General features: G+C 42.4%; 1 protein-coding gene across 1 annotated transcript; it reads left to right on the top strand.

The window, feature by feature from the left end:
- Positions 1-363: 363 nt before the first annotated feature.
- On the top strand, positions 364-11549 carry slc6a15 (solute carrier family 6 member 15). The gene is made up of 5 exons (XM_050072516.1): positions 364-498; positions 2678-3199; positions 9881-10038; positions 10609-10735; positions 11287-11549. The coding sequence occupies exons 2-5, from the start codon at positions 2899-2901 to the stop codon at positions 11523-11525; spliced, it is 825 nt and encodes a 274-aa protein (XP_049928473.1). The 5' UTR covers positions 364-498; positions 2678-2898; the 3' UTR covers positions 11526-11549.
- The last annotated feature ends 5214 nt before the right edge of the window (positions 11550-16763 follow it).

Raw genomic sequence — 16763 nt, 5'->3', positions numbered from 1 at the left:
GTCAGTGTGTAAATAAATGTGTGTAATATAAGAGTGTTTGAATATCCAGAGAGGGAAATGAACGTTTATAAACAGAGGCACATTGCATTCATCCATGAGCCAGCCCCTTTCAGTGTAGTAGTGGCGCGTACCAAGTACAACAACAGGGGGGTACGGGAAACTAAAAACAGAATTTAGCCTTATATCTTCATTAAACTATCACACACAACATGTAATGTCATAAAGTGTAGGTTTATAACCTCCATGAGAAGCAATGTGTTATTTATAATAGTGGAAATATGACGCGTAACAGGAGCGAGGGGGTCGGAGCGCCCCTCTGAGCTCTGCGTGTTTCCGCCTGAAAGCTAGAGAAGTCAGGGCACCGAAGTGAGAGGCAGCACACCGGCCGGACTGGTTCACACAGATACAAGTGATAATGTCTCCTCCGTGCATGTGCTCTCATAATTTCATTCCTTGAGACGCGTCATCTCAGAAAAGGACGACTGTTATTCCTCAGTGGTGAGTACACACACAGACACACACACACACACACACACACATACACAGCATCCTCAGGGCTTATTACACAGATGATAAAGGCATGGTGTGTGTGAGTGTGAGGGAGGATGAGTGAGGTACCAGTGCGCAGGATGTGGTTGGCCAGTGAATGATGAAACACCTCACGCGGATGTCATGCAGCCTGGGCGGGAGACACAGGACACTAATGTATGCGCATTGCTCACAGAACAAACTGTGCCACACCGAGCCGCACCGAGCCACATGGCCCCGGTGAGCCTTGTTGGCTTGATTATTTTTATCCTTTTCTCCATCCGCATTTTCTCTTTGTATCCCGTCGGCCCGTTTACTGACTCGTCATTCCTGAGTCATGTGCAGACACACACACACACACACACACACACAGAGGAGAAAAAACCGCTCCTTGTCTTTGCGCGCTCTCTCAGCCTCACATCCTCACCCTCAGACACATTCATGCATTCATATTCACGCATTAATCGCGGTGCCACTTCCATTACCGTCTCCATAATATCTGCAGTGAAGGTTACTGAGCATCAGCCTCCTTTTGGCTGCTCCATTCACTGGATTATGAAACGACGGCCTTTGCCTCATACAAACCAGGCTAATCTGGAAGCGGTAAAGGAAATCTATTAATCACTTAATCCTCCGCTTGGTGAGAAGGAGGGGAGGCATGTGGGGTTTCTGCAACATGCTTGCGCCCCTGATGCGTTTTTATGAAAATATTTCTGGTTGAATTATTGCATAAAAATAAAAAGCAGGACGCCCGAGGATGCTGATTTGCAGACGGTGATGTTGCGCACCTTAACCCGCCTCAGGGCGCGCACTGTCCACACCCTTGAATCTTTTCCAGCGATATTTATAGTCAGGATCACAGCAGGAGATATTAATGTGAATAAATGATGATCTTGTACAGGAAGATATTTTGCCTCCACCCTTGTGGTTAGGCAGCCCGCGCATGTCTGCTCACATCCCCGTTTGTATTTTGGAAGTTGATACCCTTTTATATTTGAGGGCTTTCCCCATCCCATCCAGAGAGCTGCGGAGAAAAGGAGTGTTTGGGTTCCTATGCAAATGGCCTCCTCCCTTCAATTATTCAGGAGGATGGAAACGTGATCGACCTGTCAGTGTCCACATCAGCCAGTCACTCCCTGACCTTTCTTTCTTTGCTTCAGAACAATGACTTGTAATAAAATGATCCTCATTCAGTGAGTGTGCTGCCTCAGCCAGACACGTGATCTCCATGTGAGTTATAACTCTGCGTCCCCGGATAAAGCAATAATTCTCTGGATGGACTTTTTCCCCACAGTCCGGCCATGCCAGAGAAAAAGATCAGTGTCAGGTCAAAACAGGAAAAGTTCTGTTATAACAGGATGTCATAAAGGTTTACACGAGATATTATCATGTTATAACAAAAAAGGTGTAAGGTTATAACAAGATGAATAAGTAGGCTGTAATAATAACAAAAATGTGTCACAAAAAGTTTCACATTAAAAGAAGAGAAATAAGTATATATTTTTTTCTTTGTTGTTGTTATGGTGGTTGTTGTTATATCAAGAAATGTGTCTTGATATAACATAAAAACATCTTGTTAAAATGTAAATAATATCTCTTTATTACAAGAAACTTTTCTTTATATATCAAAAGTTTCTTGTAATAACATGAAAACATTTTGTTAAGACATCAAAACATTGTTATAAGAAGAAAGTTTTATTGTTGTATCCAGAAACTGATACTGATCAGTTTTGTTTTCCTGCCGTGGCATCAATAAGCTTCCGTACTCTCAGATCAGACTCAGATAACTCAGATAAGATGTGAGGTATTTTTCTATGAAATAAAAGTATGATTATAATCAGACAGAAACACCTCACACAGTTTGAGCTGTTGAGATAAATCCAGTCTTTTTAAAACAAGGTTAACAGAAAGTCAGTTCTCGTCTTCATCTGCCAGAGTCAGCATGTTTTTGCTTATTCAAAGTTAATTCATGTTAAAACCAGTCAGACAGAAATGTATGAAGGGAAATTAGAGGCTGAGAGTCAAGACACAAAACTGTAATGCTGAGCAGCGACTCATCAAATGTGTCAAAGCTCTGACGCAACCTCGTCCATAATTTTCACTGCTGTTTTCTCACTGTAATCTGTATATGTCCTCCTCTGTCCCACAGACTCTTGGTGATAATGAAGACATAGGCTAAACCACTTCCTGATCACTCAACCTGCACAAACTGTCTCAAACCTCAACGGGCACTTGAACCCTAACACCTTTAAACTCTCAGCTTTGCACAGCCAAGGTTCAGAAAGTGACTTTTTCCCAGACGCCTGCCCTGCCCTTCAGCCTGCCAACTTATAAAGACGTTCCACCCCTCGCCCTTGTTTGCTTTATCAAATGCCCAAAAACAGCAAGGCCGTCAAGAGAGAGCTTGACGACGATGTCACAGAGTCTGTCAAAGACCTGCTTTCCAACGAGGACGCCTGTGACGATTCCTTCAAGAAGACCTCGCTGATCGTCAACAACCATGAAGGGGAAGGGAAAGAGTGCGACGTGGAGGAAGGGGGCTCGGACGGAGAGGAGGAGGAACGCCCGGCCTGGAACAGCAAGCTCCAGTACATCCTGGCCCAGGTTGGCTTCTCTGTAGGCCTGGGCAACGTCTGGAGGTTCCCCTACCTGTGCCAGAAGAACGGAGGGGGTGAGTTACCGCCAGCAGCCGACAAATATAATGATGATGATGATAGTCATAAGAAATCATAATTCACTAACTTTAAAAAACAGAATCATTTGAGAGACTATTCTTTACCTGTGAGGGCGGGGGGGTTTACTGTCAGCCCTCACCACACTGAGGCTGACGAACATGTGCACAGTAGGAGTGGGGAATATGGGAAAACATAATGATGATAGTCATAAGAAATCATCCTAACATTATCACTAACTTTAAAAAAGAGGCATTTAAGGGACTGTTTGTTATTTATTGGGGGGAAAGGGGTGGTGCAAAAAGGGGGAGGCATGTCAAATAATTTTTTTAAGCACTGGGGAGGAGCTTATAAATTTTATTTTTGGCTTAGGGAAGAAGCATCAGAAAACAAACAAACATCCAAATCTGAGCTTAAAACAGTGATGTTTCATCAAAATCACTTTATTCTACGTCTCGTTTGGCCAAAAAAATATAAACTGTCTTACCAACAAGAGTGGAAAAACTGAGGCTTTGTTCAACTCCAGGATTTCTTCTTCAACTTTTAACTGTCAAACACCGAAGGGTAAGTTTTAAAAATCTAAATTTGTATTTATTTTACAGCGGATTTTTAAAGCAAACATGTAGGATTGGAAGGCGTGATTTGACACCATGTATCACAGCCAAAAACTGTGAAAACTTAAATTATCGTTGGACTTTCAAATTTCCGACAATCCTTGGACACAACATGTGCAACAAACACTTCCGTCAGGGATGAACATAACCAAATTTGACCAAAAATAAACCATTTGTACGAAGTAACGAGTATGAACGACAAGAGTGAGAAACCAAGTCTTCCTTCAACTCCGGCATTTCTTCTTCGTCTTTAAACTTTAAAACATCAAAGGGTAAGTTTTAAAAGTCTAATGTATGGTGGCGGGAGGGTCATGGATTTTCCACTACTCACTCAGGGAGGCCCAAAGATAATAAATAAATAAAGAACAGTCCCTTAAAAAACAAAATTTTCACAAATATATGAAATTTATGAATGAATGAAACAAAATAAATCTTGAAGGATTTTCCTCATGAGTGCACCTCACTATGATTCATCTGTGTATGACTCAAAGGATATTTCTGGTTATAACAATGTGGCTGTGTTCTGGCTGATAATTTGTATCGTGGTACTCACCAGAGTAAATCTGCAAATGTGACAACATCAGTAAAACAAAGTCCAGCAGGACAAGAAACACAATCAATCAGATGATGAAAGAGGTTATAAATAAGACAACAAAAGGACAGACAGTGATGGTAACTGTTGGTTATAAAGATTCAAAGCTCAGGAAATCTGTACGTCTGTGGCAACAAGAGACCAGGAAGTCTGTCTGTAAACTGTGTGAATACAATTTGGGTTTTGATGCAGCATCTGATTTCTTTTTAGCCACATTGTCAGATCTCAGCAATTAACTCAACGATGTTAGCACCAACAGAAACCACGGCCAAAACTGTGAAACTAAGACTCAGGTTGTAATTAAGCAGAAGTATCGTTACAGTGAGGACGGCAAGAGACTTAAATGACTAAATCAGCAACATCAGAATCAACCCAGAGACGGGGCTCGACAATTACGGTTGCCAAAATGCCACTGGCAACCATTTCAAGAAACTGGCAACCAATTCTTGGCGTTAAGTTTCAATCAGTGGAACCACATCTTGACATATGAGAAAAAGGGACAGCAAAAAGCAAAAATAGCACCTCCCAAAAAAGGTACTTTTTTTTTTTCGAATTTGTTGAATAATGATATTTCAATTTTGCTGTTACAGTCAGAACAGGAACCACGCTGCACGCTGCCAAACTGAAAGTCGGGGATAGTTGAACTTTTAGCGGCAAATAGCAGCCAGAGAATCCCCACAGCCAATCGTTAAACAGCGTCCTCTCTGTGACACGTTGACCAATGTTACACAGATGCCCTTCCCAGCTGAAACACATAAACACAACTCCCAGTCACAGAAAAATATAATTATAGTGGCGAGCCACACTTCGCAGCTGCGTGGTTTGTTTTCTGCGCAACCCGTCATTACAGAGATTCTTTTATGACACATTTTCACCATTAAGCTGACACATAACTACATAACTACACTGCAGTATCTTAATTACTCAGATTATGAGCTGATTTAAAATGGCAACCATGTTTTCAGTTTAGGCAACCAAAAGCAGATGCCTCATTGCCAGCTTGTCGGTGCTGAGCCCTGCACAGATCATTTCACATGACACTGACATGCCGACAGACTAAGAACGACACAATATGAAACCAGGGCCGGATGAAAATTTAGCATCAAAACAGGTAAACTACAGAGAGAGCATCAGGATCAGATATTTCAGAATAAATGCAACTGTACAGTCTGTCTGGTTTGTGAGAGTGTAGAGATCTGAGTCTGCGCACATCTGTGTGTCTGTGTGTGTTGTATATGTTGTTACAGAGGACAAACGAGGACAGAATAAATTATGGATGTGATTCACTTCCACGGCCTTGTAGACAAACAGAGCCGGATTGCATCACTGTTGGTTTTTTTTTTTTTTTCAGTCACACAAATGTGCCTGGAATTGGATTTCCATACTCTCAGTCAATGCAGTCTTCATGGTTTCATTTTTCACGCTTGTATGTCGGTCCAAATTTCACAGAATGATCATGTAGCTTTTATTATAACGTTGTGTTTACAGCTTGTGTGCAGGTCCTGTAACGTCTCAGCAGTGTTCAAGTGAATGCATGTCAAAATGTGTTAAGAAATATGATTGTAAGACAGATCATCCAGTCACCTCCAAAAAGCCAAAATTTGTAATCAGGTTTCAGTTCTTGGACATTTAAAAGACTCCTCACGATTAGTCCTTTAACGCAGTGGTTCCCAACTGGTGGGTCATGGTCCTAAAGTGGGTCACGGGTCCATTCTGAATGGACCACTGGTGACTTGGAAACGTTTCCAGCACATAGCTTTTATTTTGAAGTGTGGTTTCCTGCTGTAGAGTGACTGACTGACGGACAGCTACTTAACAGAGACAGCAAACTACCCTGAGGCTGAACCAGCTGGAAACCAGCACATCTAGACTCCACATGAAGCACACAGACGCAGGTTTAATGTGCAGTGTGTTCAGTACTCTCTGTGGAAGTGTGTGTAAGACAGATGGGGAAACACAGTTCCTTCCTGTTTGGTACCTGTCTGTTAAAACCAGCCTGCTCAGTGACCTTCAGGGTCGACGGTCATGTGACCTCCTGTCAGTGTTCAATCTGCAACATTTGCATCGAACTCTGCTGTCAACATGTGGGACACCTTCCAGAGAGCAGCTCACAACTGTAGTCTAATAATAACAAGACTGAACCCTGCTGCGATCTAAACCACATTTCCCACAATGCCTTCAACTTCACTTGATTTAAAGTGCTCATCACCTGAAATGATCTCCTCGTGTTGTTGTGTCGCAATGAGGACTCGCTGCTGGGTTATTACTCTGACGTGTGTGTGTGTGTGTGTGTGTGTGTGTGTGTGTGTGTGTGTGTGTGTGTGTGTCCTGAGAAGGTGAAGAGGTGCTGCACTTCCCACCTGCAGATTATGTCTCAAGAAAGCTGATTAAATGAACCCGTCTCAGACTGGCTGTCCAGACAGGATATAATCTCTCAATCCAAGTCATCATTAACAATGTGCGTGTGGGCTTCACTGAACCACAACAGCTACAGCTACAGCTACAGCTACAGCTCCTGTTACAGTCCAACTCCCGAAAAGTCAAGGAAAGAAAGGCAAACAAACCTTGGTAAAGAATTAAAAGGAATTCTCGCCTATTTCAACATCCGGATGTAGAATAAGTTGTTTAAAACTCATCCGTATAATCTGCTGCCTCTTAACATTTCCTTATCACATATGATCTTATCATAGTTCACTCAGTAGTCTGTGAACATGCTGAGTGTGCGGTTTGCAGTCGGGCTGGACTATCATGATATTATCATCTATTAACTTATCATGATATTGTGTTGCAGGGGCGTAAATATAGACAGTGCAGGCAGTGCGGTTGCAGTGGGGCCCGTGGGGTGCAGTGGGATTCTTCTCTTACTATTAAACGCTAATGTAGTAACATACAGTGAAAAATCTTGGAGAAAAAAGTCGATGAAATTGGCCCATTGAGAGAAGACGTTCAACATCGAGTCTTCATATCGTTAAAAATTACAGTTGGAGGAGAGGTGGGGTTGTGATGGTGGTGGGGGTCTGTGGTGGATGTGAGGTGTGATGGATGAAAGCGGGGTGACAGTTTGAGAGACTGAAGAGGCCGGGCTGTGTCTGTGCGTAACCACAGTGAATCATGTCCTTATGAGTTTGTTAATGTACTTCATTTGCGCAAGATCCATCTGTTAGTGTGTGTGTGTGTGTGTGTGTGTGTGTGTGTGTGTGTGTGTGCGTGTGCGTGTGTGTTCAGCTGTGATCACGACCTCTCTCTAACTCCTGTCATGTTTTCAGGTCTGTTTTAAACAGCTCTGGTCGCCCTGCTGTGTTCAACTGTAATTAGATTAAAAAGAGGCAGATCTGTGTGTGTGTGTGTGTGTGTGTGTGTGTGTAGGTGTGTTTTATCTTTTATCTACTCACTCCAGGAACCTGTGCATATCGTGTCCCGTGTTCATACATGTGTACGTACGTCAGTGTCTTTCATCTTCTTACTACAGTTTATTTCCTTTTATGGCTGAATGTTTGTCGAGGGGCTGTTTGTGCTCCGAGTGCTGGATCCACTGATTGTTCTCATCATCACTTTATCCATCGTCTGCATTAATTGTTTCGTCTATGAAATGTCATAAAGTAGTAAAAATTGTCAGATCAGTGACATCATATTCAGCAGAGAAAGAAAAACGTTGGCCTCTGCCGCGCCAGATTTTTTAAGAAACAGAAAATGTAGCACAACAGCTCACCTACATTTTTTTATTCTCCTCCATTCAATCATACGTTAAGGTGAGCAGTATTTCAGGTTGTGTTGTTATAGTAATTTGTTTCTCATTGCTCATACTACAGGTATGCAAATCACCCACGCCCGTTGTCGTTGTACATGTAGTGCTGCTACAACACAGAGATGCCACTCGTATGGACAATGCCTCGACCGGATCAACCGCATATTTACTGTCAGTGATCTGTGTAATAAAAGTAAAGAGAGAGCTGGAAACTATTTTAAGAAAAGATGAAATGCGCTCTCATCAGGCTGTTTGCTTTCTCAAAGTGCCATCAAAGTGTTCAAACGTCTAGCGGAGACTGTCGAGGCTTTTAGAAGACAATAGAAACCAGAGGGGTTTTTGATGCTGACTGATGTCAGAGCCTCTTCCCAGAACCAAGCGTGTACTCAGTGAACCAGAAATAGAGGTTTTAATATTAGAAACCAGTTAATATACAAACAAACCAAACAACAGAAGCACACATTTACTTCCCTGCCTGTGACCACTCCCATAACGCCGAACCTGGGAGGGACAGCAGGACTCAGGATGTGAATGAACGTCCTGCCAGATGGAACAATAAACGCGGTTGAAGCAGGGATGAAACTTATCTTAAAAACAATACACCCATGGCGGAAGTTTTGACGCCGTCATCAGTGACTCACTGCAAACATTACAATACGTCCACCCGCCAATGTTAACATTTGATGTTGTGGTTCAGCCCATTGAAGGAAAGGAGGGGGAAATTTTACAAAAGGGGATTTTTACGTCATCACTGTCGTCGATTTGACTTCAAAAAGTGTGTTTTAAAGAAAAGATCGTCTGTTTTTTCCACAGTAGTCATGCACTTTTAAAATGATGCAACAGTTTCTAACAGATTTCCATGGCCTCTCAAAGCCTTCAGCACACACACACCCACAGGAACCTCACGTGAGGAAAAAGAAAAACCTCCCACTGCAGCGTGCGTACCTTACATCGCCCTTTATCCAACAAGAAGATAAAAGCTGCATTATTTTACAATCTGGTGCCACTGATCACGTCTAACCACCGGCCATTTCTTCTCAACAAAGACTTTTAGTTACTCTCGTCCTCTGCCAGCCGTCATGTGCCCGGCAGTCTTACTCTTGACTGTCACAAGAGATGTGCCCCCCTGTGTTTTATCACACCACACTATTACAGCCTGTCTTAATGTTAGTCATTTGCCCTGAAACCTTAGTTCTAGAGAGGAATGTGGTCTCTGCAGAGCCTCAAAGTGATCCCACTGTAATTTAGATAATTTTAGACTTCAGTATATTTCCTGGTTTCCAGAATTATTTGATTGCACCACACACCAGGGGGGAGGCACTAGGTGGAGACACACAGATGCAGCTCAGCACATGAGTGTGTAGTAATTTCAGTGTGTGTGTGTGTGTGTGTGTGTGTGTGAGGGAGATTATGAGACAGATACTGTTAGAGAGCTTTTATGCAAATGTGTCACCATCGGGGGGACGTTATGTGGAAGTATATCTAGAGTTTAGGAAGCTGCTGTGTGAGTTTGAATGTAGCACGTGGCAGTCAGAGATGTGAGGGTGTGTGTGTGTGTGTGTGTGTGTGTGTGTGTGTGTGTGTGTGTGTGTGTGATGCCCATGTGCTCGTGGGCTGCATTCAGGAACTGAAATGGTGTCAGCTGCGGCTCGTAGCTGTCTGATGACACAGTTTCCCTTCTTTGCATATGCTTCCTTTAACTCGCTGTCTGTGTGGTTTTGACTGACAGGAGCCTACCTGGTGCCCTATCTCATCTTGCTGATATTGATCGGCATCCCGCTGTTCTTCCTGGAGCTGGCGGTGGGGCAGCGGATCCGCAGGGGCAGCATCGGGGTGTGGAACTACATCAGCCCTCGGCTTGGGGGCATCGGCTTCGCCAGCTGTGTGGTGAGTGACACAGTACAATCAGGCCCCATCACACAGAAAGGGTTTTGCAGGGTGTAAAATGTGTGGCTTTTTTTAAAAAAAAATTGAATGCCCCTTAAAAAACGCTTGCTGGACCTTTTTATTGTTGCCAGGCAACCACCCAACTTTCATATTAAAGTATACCTTGAAACGGGTGTATTGCTGCAGCCCCACTGTGTGTTACGAAATTATACAAACTATTTGTAACCTGAAACTATTTGTGGCGTCTCTGGTGTCAGTTATAAAGCTTTCTAAGGAAAAATGTGGTGAAATACAGGAAGTGATGTAATTCATGTTTCCAGCAGCGGCTTTAAGTCAGCAGCACAAATGAATGAAACAAAAACATGATGATATTTATCTAAAGATGGCTGAAAAGGAAGTTGTGGCTCCGTACTCAGAAAATAAAGACTCCTCTTGCAATAAGAAAAAGAGACGTCAGTGTACTGAACATATGTAGAACAATGTTTGTCACTATTCTGATGATTCAAACATCTTCATCACATCATTTGTGGTTCTGTGCGTCCAAACTTAACTCCCCTCTCTTCGCTGCAGGTATGCTTCTTCGTGGCTCTCTACTACAATGTCATCATCAGCTGGAGTCTCTTCTATTTCTCCCAGTCCTTCCAGCAGCCTCTGCCGTGGCATGAGTGTCCACTCGTCAAGAACAAGACCAGTACATGTGAGACACAGTCAGACATGTTAGGACCAGATTCACTCAGTACGATTACCTGCACAGTTGACCTATTACATCACAGACCAAACAATGGACAAACAAGTTAGCTACGGTTAGCTAGCTGCTAACTGGTACCATGGTGGACAACTTTACAGCTCTGTACATTTGGTCCGTCCAAAAAGTCACAGCTCTGGATGTAGATTTCTCCATGTTGTTACCGGCTTCTTCTTCTCTTACACATTTAATGCTATTGGACTTCAGGGTCAAAGCCCGGGGCGGAAACTGTGGAGCATGCTCAGAGCGCCTCGGCCAGTTTGGGTCTGATTGACTGTATACATACAGGAGTCACATTATCTGGGTGTGTTAGTCCCACTGTGACAAATTCACTTTAGGACCATTTCACTCACACTAACATGTTTACAGGGATTGACACAATAAATCAGTTTTCTCTTATGTCATGTAAACGTACTGAGTGACCAATCAGAAGGCTTTTATAACACTTTTCATCAGAGGTACACATGACATACAGGCTGTAACTTCCTCCATTTTATCCGTAGATGTGGTGCCTGAGTGTGAGAAGAGTTCGGCCACCACCTACTACTGGTACCGCGAGGCCCTGAACATCTCTGACAGCATCTCTGAGGGCGGAGGACTCAACTGGAAGATGACCTTGTGCCTGCTGGCTGCCTGGTCCATGGTTTGCCTCGCCATGATCAAGGGGATCCAGTCGTCTGGGAAGGTAAAGAAGAGATTTGGTTCTCTGTTAGCATTTTTAGTTTTGGAGAAAAGATGTTGATGAGAGGAGGAGAACAGAGGGACAGGCTTACTGCAGCTGCCCTGCAATCCCAGCAGCTTGGCCTATATAACTGCTCCAGTATAACTCTTGTACCCTGCAAACTGTGAAACAGTGACAGAAACAAAAGGTCGTTTTCTCACCCAGTTTTTTTTTTTTTTTTTTTTTTTAAATCTCCTCACACTTAATTAGCTCACTTTAAGGCAGAGGCTTACAGAGTGCTAACTGCACTGATGCCTGGTCTAAAGACGCTGCTGAATGACTACTGTAATGTGACTTGACAAATTTTTCTAATGATACAGTCTCAGATGTGACTCCGAGAGCTCATGTGATCCTGTGTGGGATTTCTGTCTTAATGTACTTTAGCTTAGCAAAGCTGACAGTAGCGTGACTAGCATCCGGAAGGATTAGCCCGCTGGGTAAATGTTGGCGTTTGCTTGAAAACTCACCCCGCTCCTCCTCTTTTCTTTTACAGGTGATCTTTATCATTGCACACCCTCTCATGTCATATGATAAGCATTAGCCGGGGCTCCTCCAAGGTCACGGTCAAGCTTAATTGGAAGAATGGTCGCACTTGTTAATCTTTCCAGAAAAAGCTTTGATGAGGAAGTCATTTGATTTTGGTATTATCCCCACCTCTTATCTCAGGTCTGGGCTGAGATACAACAAAGTATGCGGTCAAAATGAATATACTGTATTTCAGGGATCACATTTTTTTGGCTGCAGTGGAGTAAAGTCTTACAGAACTTAACTCAGTGAAATGAGTCTTTGTAATCGTGCCAACATCAGAGAGAATTAACACCCAGCTCTGCAGCTCCGTTTGGGCTTTTAAGCCTCTTTTAGCTCATTATTTTGGTTTTACAGCACATTTACTGTACGATTCAGTCTTAGCTGCATTCATTGACCAATGTAATGTTTCTACAACAAAGGCTCTGACAGACACACAATACACAACCTGTCCAGCACCAAACAGTGGAGACACAAAGTTAGCAGTGAGCTGGTGGAGACAGTGGAACATGGTTGTCAGATGTTTTTCTCAGGAGCTGGTGGAGACCAAAGCAGAGCTGAAAAGAGTGAACTCAACGTTTTTTAAGCCAGTTGTGGTGGCTGACAGTATCTGACAGCTTTTTAATGTTTTCTTGGCCAAAACAAAAGATGCAGCTGATGATATCAAGTGCTGCAGGGATGACGTGTTTTGTCGGACAGCCAAGGGATCGTTACCTCACCATTTATTTAAAGGTTCCTCGAGGCTAACCAGGAAGTAAGCATCACACAAGATCATTTTCACAAATGATTTTTGGAGCATAAATTCAATCACTAGAAGTAAAACACTAATGTTAGGCTATAAACAAATGACTACAGAGTCACATGACTCAATGTTGCCACCACAATGAGGCTGTAAAGCCGTTTAGCCACTTGTTAGCAGCCGCCTTTTTGAGACATGTAAAAGCTTCTGAATTCGCAGGATGAGTCTTTAAACATTTGAAACTGTTTTACAGAAAGAGAAAAAACAGGGATCTCGATTAAAAAATACTTTGATACTGATTGAAAACAGCAAGAGATAGCTACATGATTGATTAACGCGGGGACACAGGATAAAAACTGGGAAAATGTTTTTTTCATGTCATAGGGACTCTAACCTTTGCGTCAAAAAAATGTAGGTGAAAGGTATTTTGCAGAGACTAACAGGTCAGAGTGAACGGACCTCTCATTACACTGTAACTCTTTTGTAACGGAGTGGGAAAGACGTCTATCTCCGGCTAAATGAGTTTTCCCACCTTTGATCCAGGCTCTGTCCTCAGCTCAGGTCTTATCCAGGCAGCTGTCTGCTGTTTACTTGGCACCACCGAGCCCTCGTCTATTGCGTCACGTTCACCACAACAGCAGCAGACAAAACAACAGAGGTGCTTTAATCTCAGAATGTGCCGTGATGGTTTTGCGGTAGGAGACAGTCTCATTTCCCCCCCGACTGCTACATCCTGCTGCCTGGCAAGAAATGTCACTGATAACCACAATCATTGTCACAATCTATCCTGACTGCCGCTCTGTCAGAGGAGCTAGATAATGTTCAAGTCCTTCACTGCCATCGGAAAATACGATGAACTGCTAAAATAAAGATATACAGTGTTTATTTAATATGAAAAAGAAATAATGGTTAATTTTTGTAAAGCTCCAAACAGAAGCAGCCGAGCTGCTGGTTAATTGTACAGTTTGAGCCAGATGGTCGTCCTCCAACTACCTGGTGTGTCTGGATGGCCTTTTCAGTTGGCCACAGTAGAAATGGGCCTGAACTTTCCCTCGCAGGGGCCGGCTGGAAAGTGTCTTTGAAGTTTAATCAGTGCTGTGCGGCACAAAAGAATATTAATGCCCTCTCTCCACACATGTTCACAAAAGCCTTTTCCAAGGAATATCCCTGCTGCCATCTGCATTTCTCTCCTGTTCAGTGTGTGTGGGTGGGCGTGAAAGGGATCAGGACGTTTTTGGTTGCCATGGTTATACGCGCTCTTTCGGCTTGGCTTGATTGTCAAGAGTGTGGCCAAAAAAAAAGAAAGAAAGAAAGAAAGAAAGAGAAGGGGGAGGCACGATTGGCTCATGATGGGCAGAGAAGGGGCCTGTCATGGATTTGGTAAAATTATAGTGAAATTAATCAAAAGTGTTTGAAAGTAGCTGAACAACATTCATAGTAACCAACTACTGTATATGCCAAATAATATAATGAATAATGTAATGTTTCAGATGTAAAATAACATTTAAATTACATCTTATTATTAAGGAGAGAAAGTGTGAAAACATATTTTTTAATGATTTGTAATTAATAATTAACTTTATTTTAATTTAGAAAAATAACATTGATTTTATTATCCCAGTAGGCTGCCAAAAGTTAAATTTATATTTGTGAAATTTATAATTTATATAAAAAACACAATACTTGACATCTGTGTATCGATGCGTATTACAACACAAAAATATTGCAATACGTTAATGTATGGATCGAATGATTAAGTTAACAATATTACCCTATCCACCTGGGTGTCTCCCCTCAAGTATGCTAACACGTCTGTCGTTCATCGTGTGAACACCTGTCCTGTAGTATCAGTTTATAAAGATAACGGCGCCGTTCTCAGAACGTGACCTTTGGGAGAAGCACATACTATCTGCCATGACACAAAACCTTTCATAATACAAGTCACCGTTTTGATAGAACATAGCAGTGAGGTTACAAAGGAGCAGATATCTGCTTATCACACAAAATGTTTGGCTTTGTGCTGACCAAGGCCACGACGGTGCAGCGCTGGGAGGGTTTTATCAGAGAAGAAAAGCTGACAAGCTGCAGCTGTCAAAACCTCAGAGAAGAAATGCACTTTGGTTCTGACATTTAACTTTATATTTAGGGATTTATGTTGGTTTCTGTGTCCATTTCCTTGGGTTTCACAATTAATGACCAACTTTGTATCTGTGATGTCGTCAAGAAATCAAGTTTAAAGCCTTTTCTTTGACAATGAAAAGGAAAAACTTTGTGGTTAGGGACTGTTCTTTATTTATCAGAGGAGGGGGGTTGCTGGGGAATGACTTAATTGTCCCTTCTTGAAGCTACAGATATTTTTCCTTGAGCCTCCCTGAGTAACTGGTTGAAAATCCATGACCCTCCCTCCACCATAAGCTAGATTTGTATAACTTCCTGTTTGAAATTTGAAAGTTAAAAGTTGAAGACGAAATCCTGGAGTTGAAAAAAAGCCTTGGTTTTTTACTCTTGTCTGATTAGTTCGTGCAAATGGTTTATTTTTGGACAAATTATAAATGTAGAATAAAGTGATTTTGATGATATTTTACTATTTAAAGCTCAGATATTTTTTTTTCCTGACAGAAGCGTTCATCACACGTGTCAAAGGACTGTTGGAAATTTGAAAATCCAACAATATATATATTTTTTATAGTTTCTGGCTGTGATTAATGGCACCATTTTGCCGATTTGTACATAAGACATGATTTTTAAAGACAACTTGCATGTTTTCTTTAACAATCTGGGGTAAAATCAATATAAAATACAACAGTTTAAAGTTATATGCCCCGCCCCTCAGCCTAAATAAAAAACATCAGTCCCTCCCTAGGCCTTAAAAAATTATTTGACATGCCTCCCCCTTTCTTCACCATCCCTCCCGCCTCATAGATAACGAACAGTCCCGTAGGCTACTACACAACAGGGAAGTCCCCAGTATGACTTCCTGTGGGGGTAGAAGCTGTTTAGGTTTAAAAACTGTCCATTATCAGAGAACAAGCTGGAGGACAAACATAAACTCCCGAGTACTACAACAATCCTTCATGTGTCGGAGACTCACAGCTTGTTTTTGCCTCTGATCACGAAGAGAAGATCACCACACTCCCTGCCTGAACTTTCAGGTATCTGAATGAATCCTGCTTTAGGTTGAATCATCCTTTTCCCTGTAAGCCAATACGTAACACAGTCTCCCTCAGAGCTACATATGGACCACCATGTAGGAGACGCAGTGTCTCTGAATCACCAACTCTGCCTATGACTCAACCTTAAACCATCTCCCAGTGCTTGCACCCACACCCACTGCCAGCACAGTAAACCCACGTGTCACAGCGTAGCGGCTGAGTCAGGCCTCTCAGTCTTTAAGTACCTCCACCTAGTCTACACAGAGACGGAGGAAAAAAAAAAGACGAGAGGCCTGCTGTCTAATTAGCAGGATAATTGGACAAAGGGTCTTATAAAGGCTCAGCAGCTACCAGTTCTGCCTGGAACCCTGCTGGTGTCGCTTACACAACTTTCACAGTACATTAAGTCATCACCACTCATACATGCAATGTTATTATCTCAGATACATAAAACAAAAGTTTAAACAAAATGTGTCCAACTTTTAACAGAAATAAGAAACAAAAGAGAAAAAACTAAAGTTTACTTTCTCCTGTAATGAAATACTTAAAAACTCTCTTTTCTAAACAATTTCATGACGAGTTACTGTCATCAACACTGCAGAGACAGTCGGGCAGTAAGTTCACACCACATGTATTTTTACAGTCAAGAAACACACACACACACACACTTTTGACAGGAACTGAACAGCCGTTATTTTCTCTTCATCACCAGATTTTTGAACGCGACTCAGTAATTTAGAAACTCAGGATAACTGGCACTGAGCGACACGTGATTCACATCAGAAGTGGTCGACTGAAGTCTGTACTGAAGCGGTACAACATAATCTGACTGATCTTGAAACT

Source organism: Epinephelus moara, chromosome 20 (assembly GCF_006386435.1).
Source record: "Epinephelus moara isolate mb chromosome 20, YSFRI_EMoa_1.0, whole genome shotgun sequence".
Lineage (NCBI taxonomy): Eukaryota > Metazoa > Chordata > Actinopteri > Perciformes > Serranidae > Epinephelus > Epinephelus moara.
This window is presented reverse-complemented; position numbering and strand designations above follow the sequence as displayed.

What these genes read in the sequence shown, in the direction of transcription:
- slc6a15 (XM_050072516.1), top strand. Translation starts at nt 2,899, where the DNA reads ATGCCCAAAAACAGCAAGGCCGTCAAGAGAGAGCTTGACGACGATGTC. An exon ending in TCGGCTTCGCCAGCTGTGTG is followed by an intron (nt 10,039 to 10,608) that starts GTGAGTGACACA and finishes TCTTCGCTGCAG; the next exon opens with GTATGCTTCTTCGTGGCTCT. An exon ending in CAAGAACAAGACCAGTACAT is followed by an intron (nt 10,736 to 11,286) that starts GTGAGACACAGT and finishes TTTTATCCGTAG; the next exon opens with ATGTGGTGCCTGAGTGTGAG.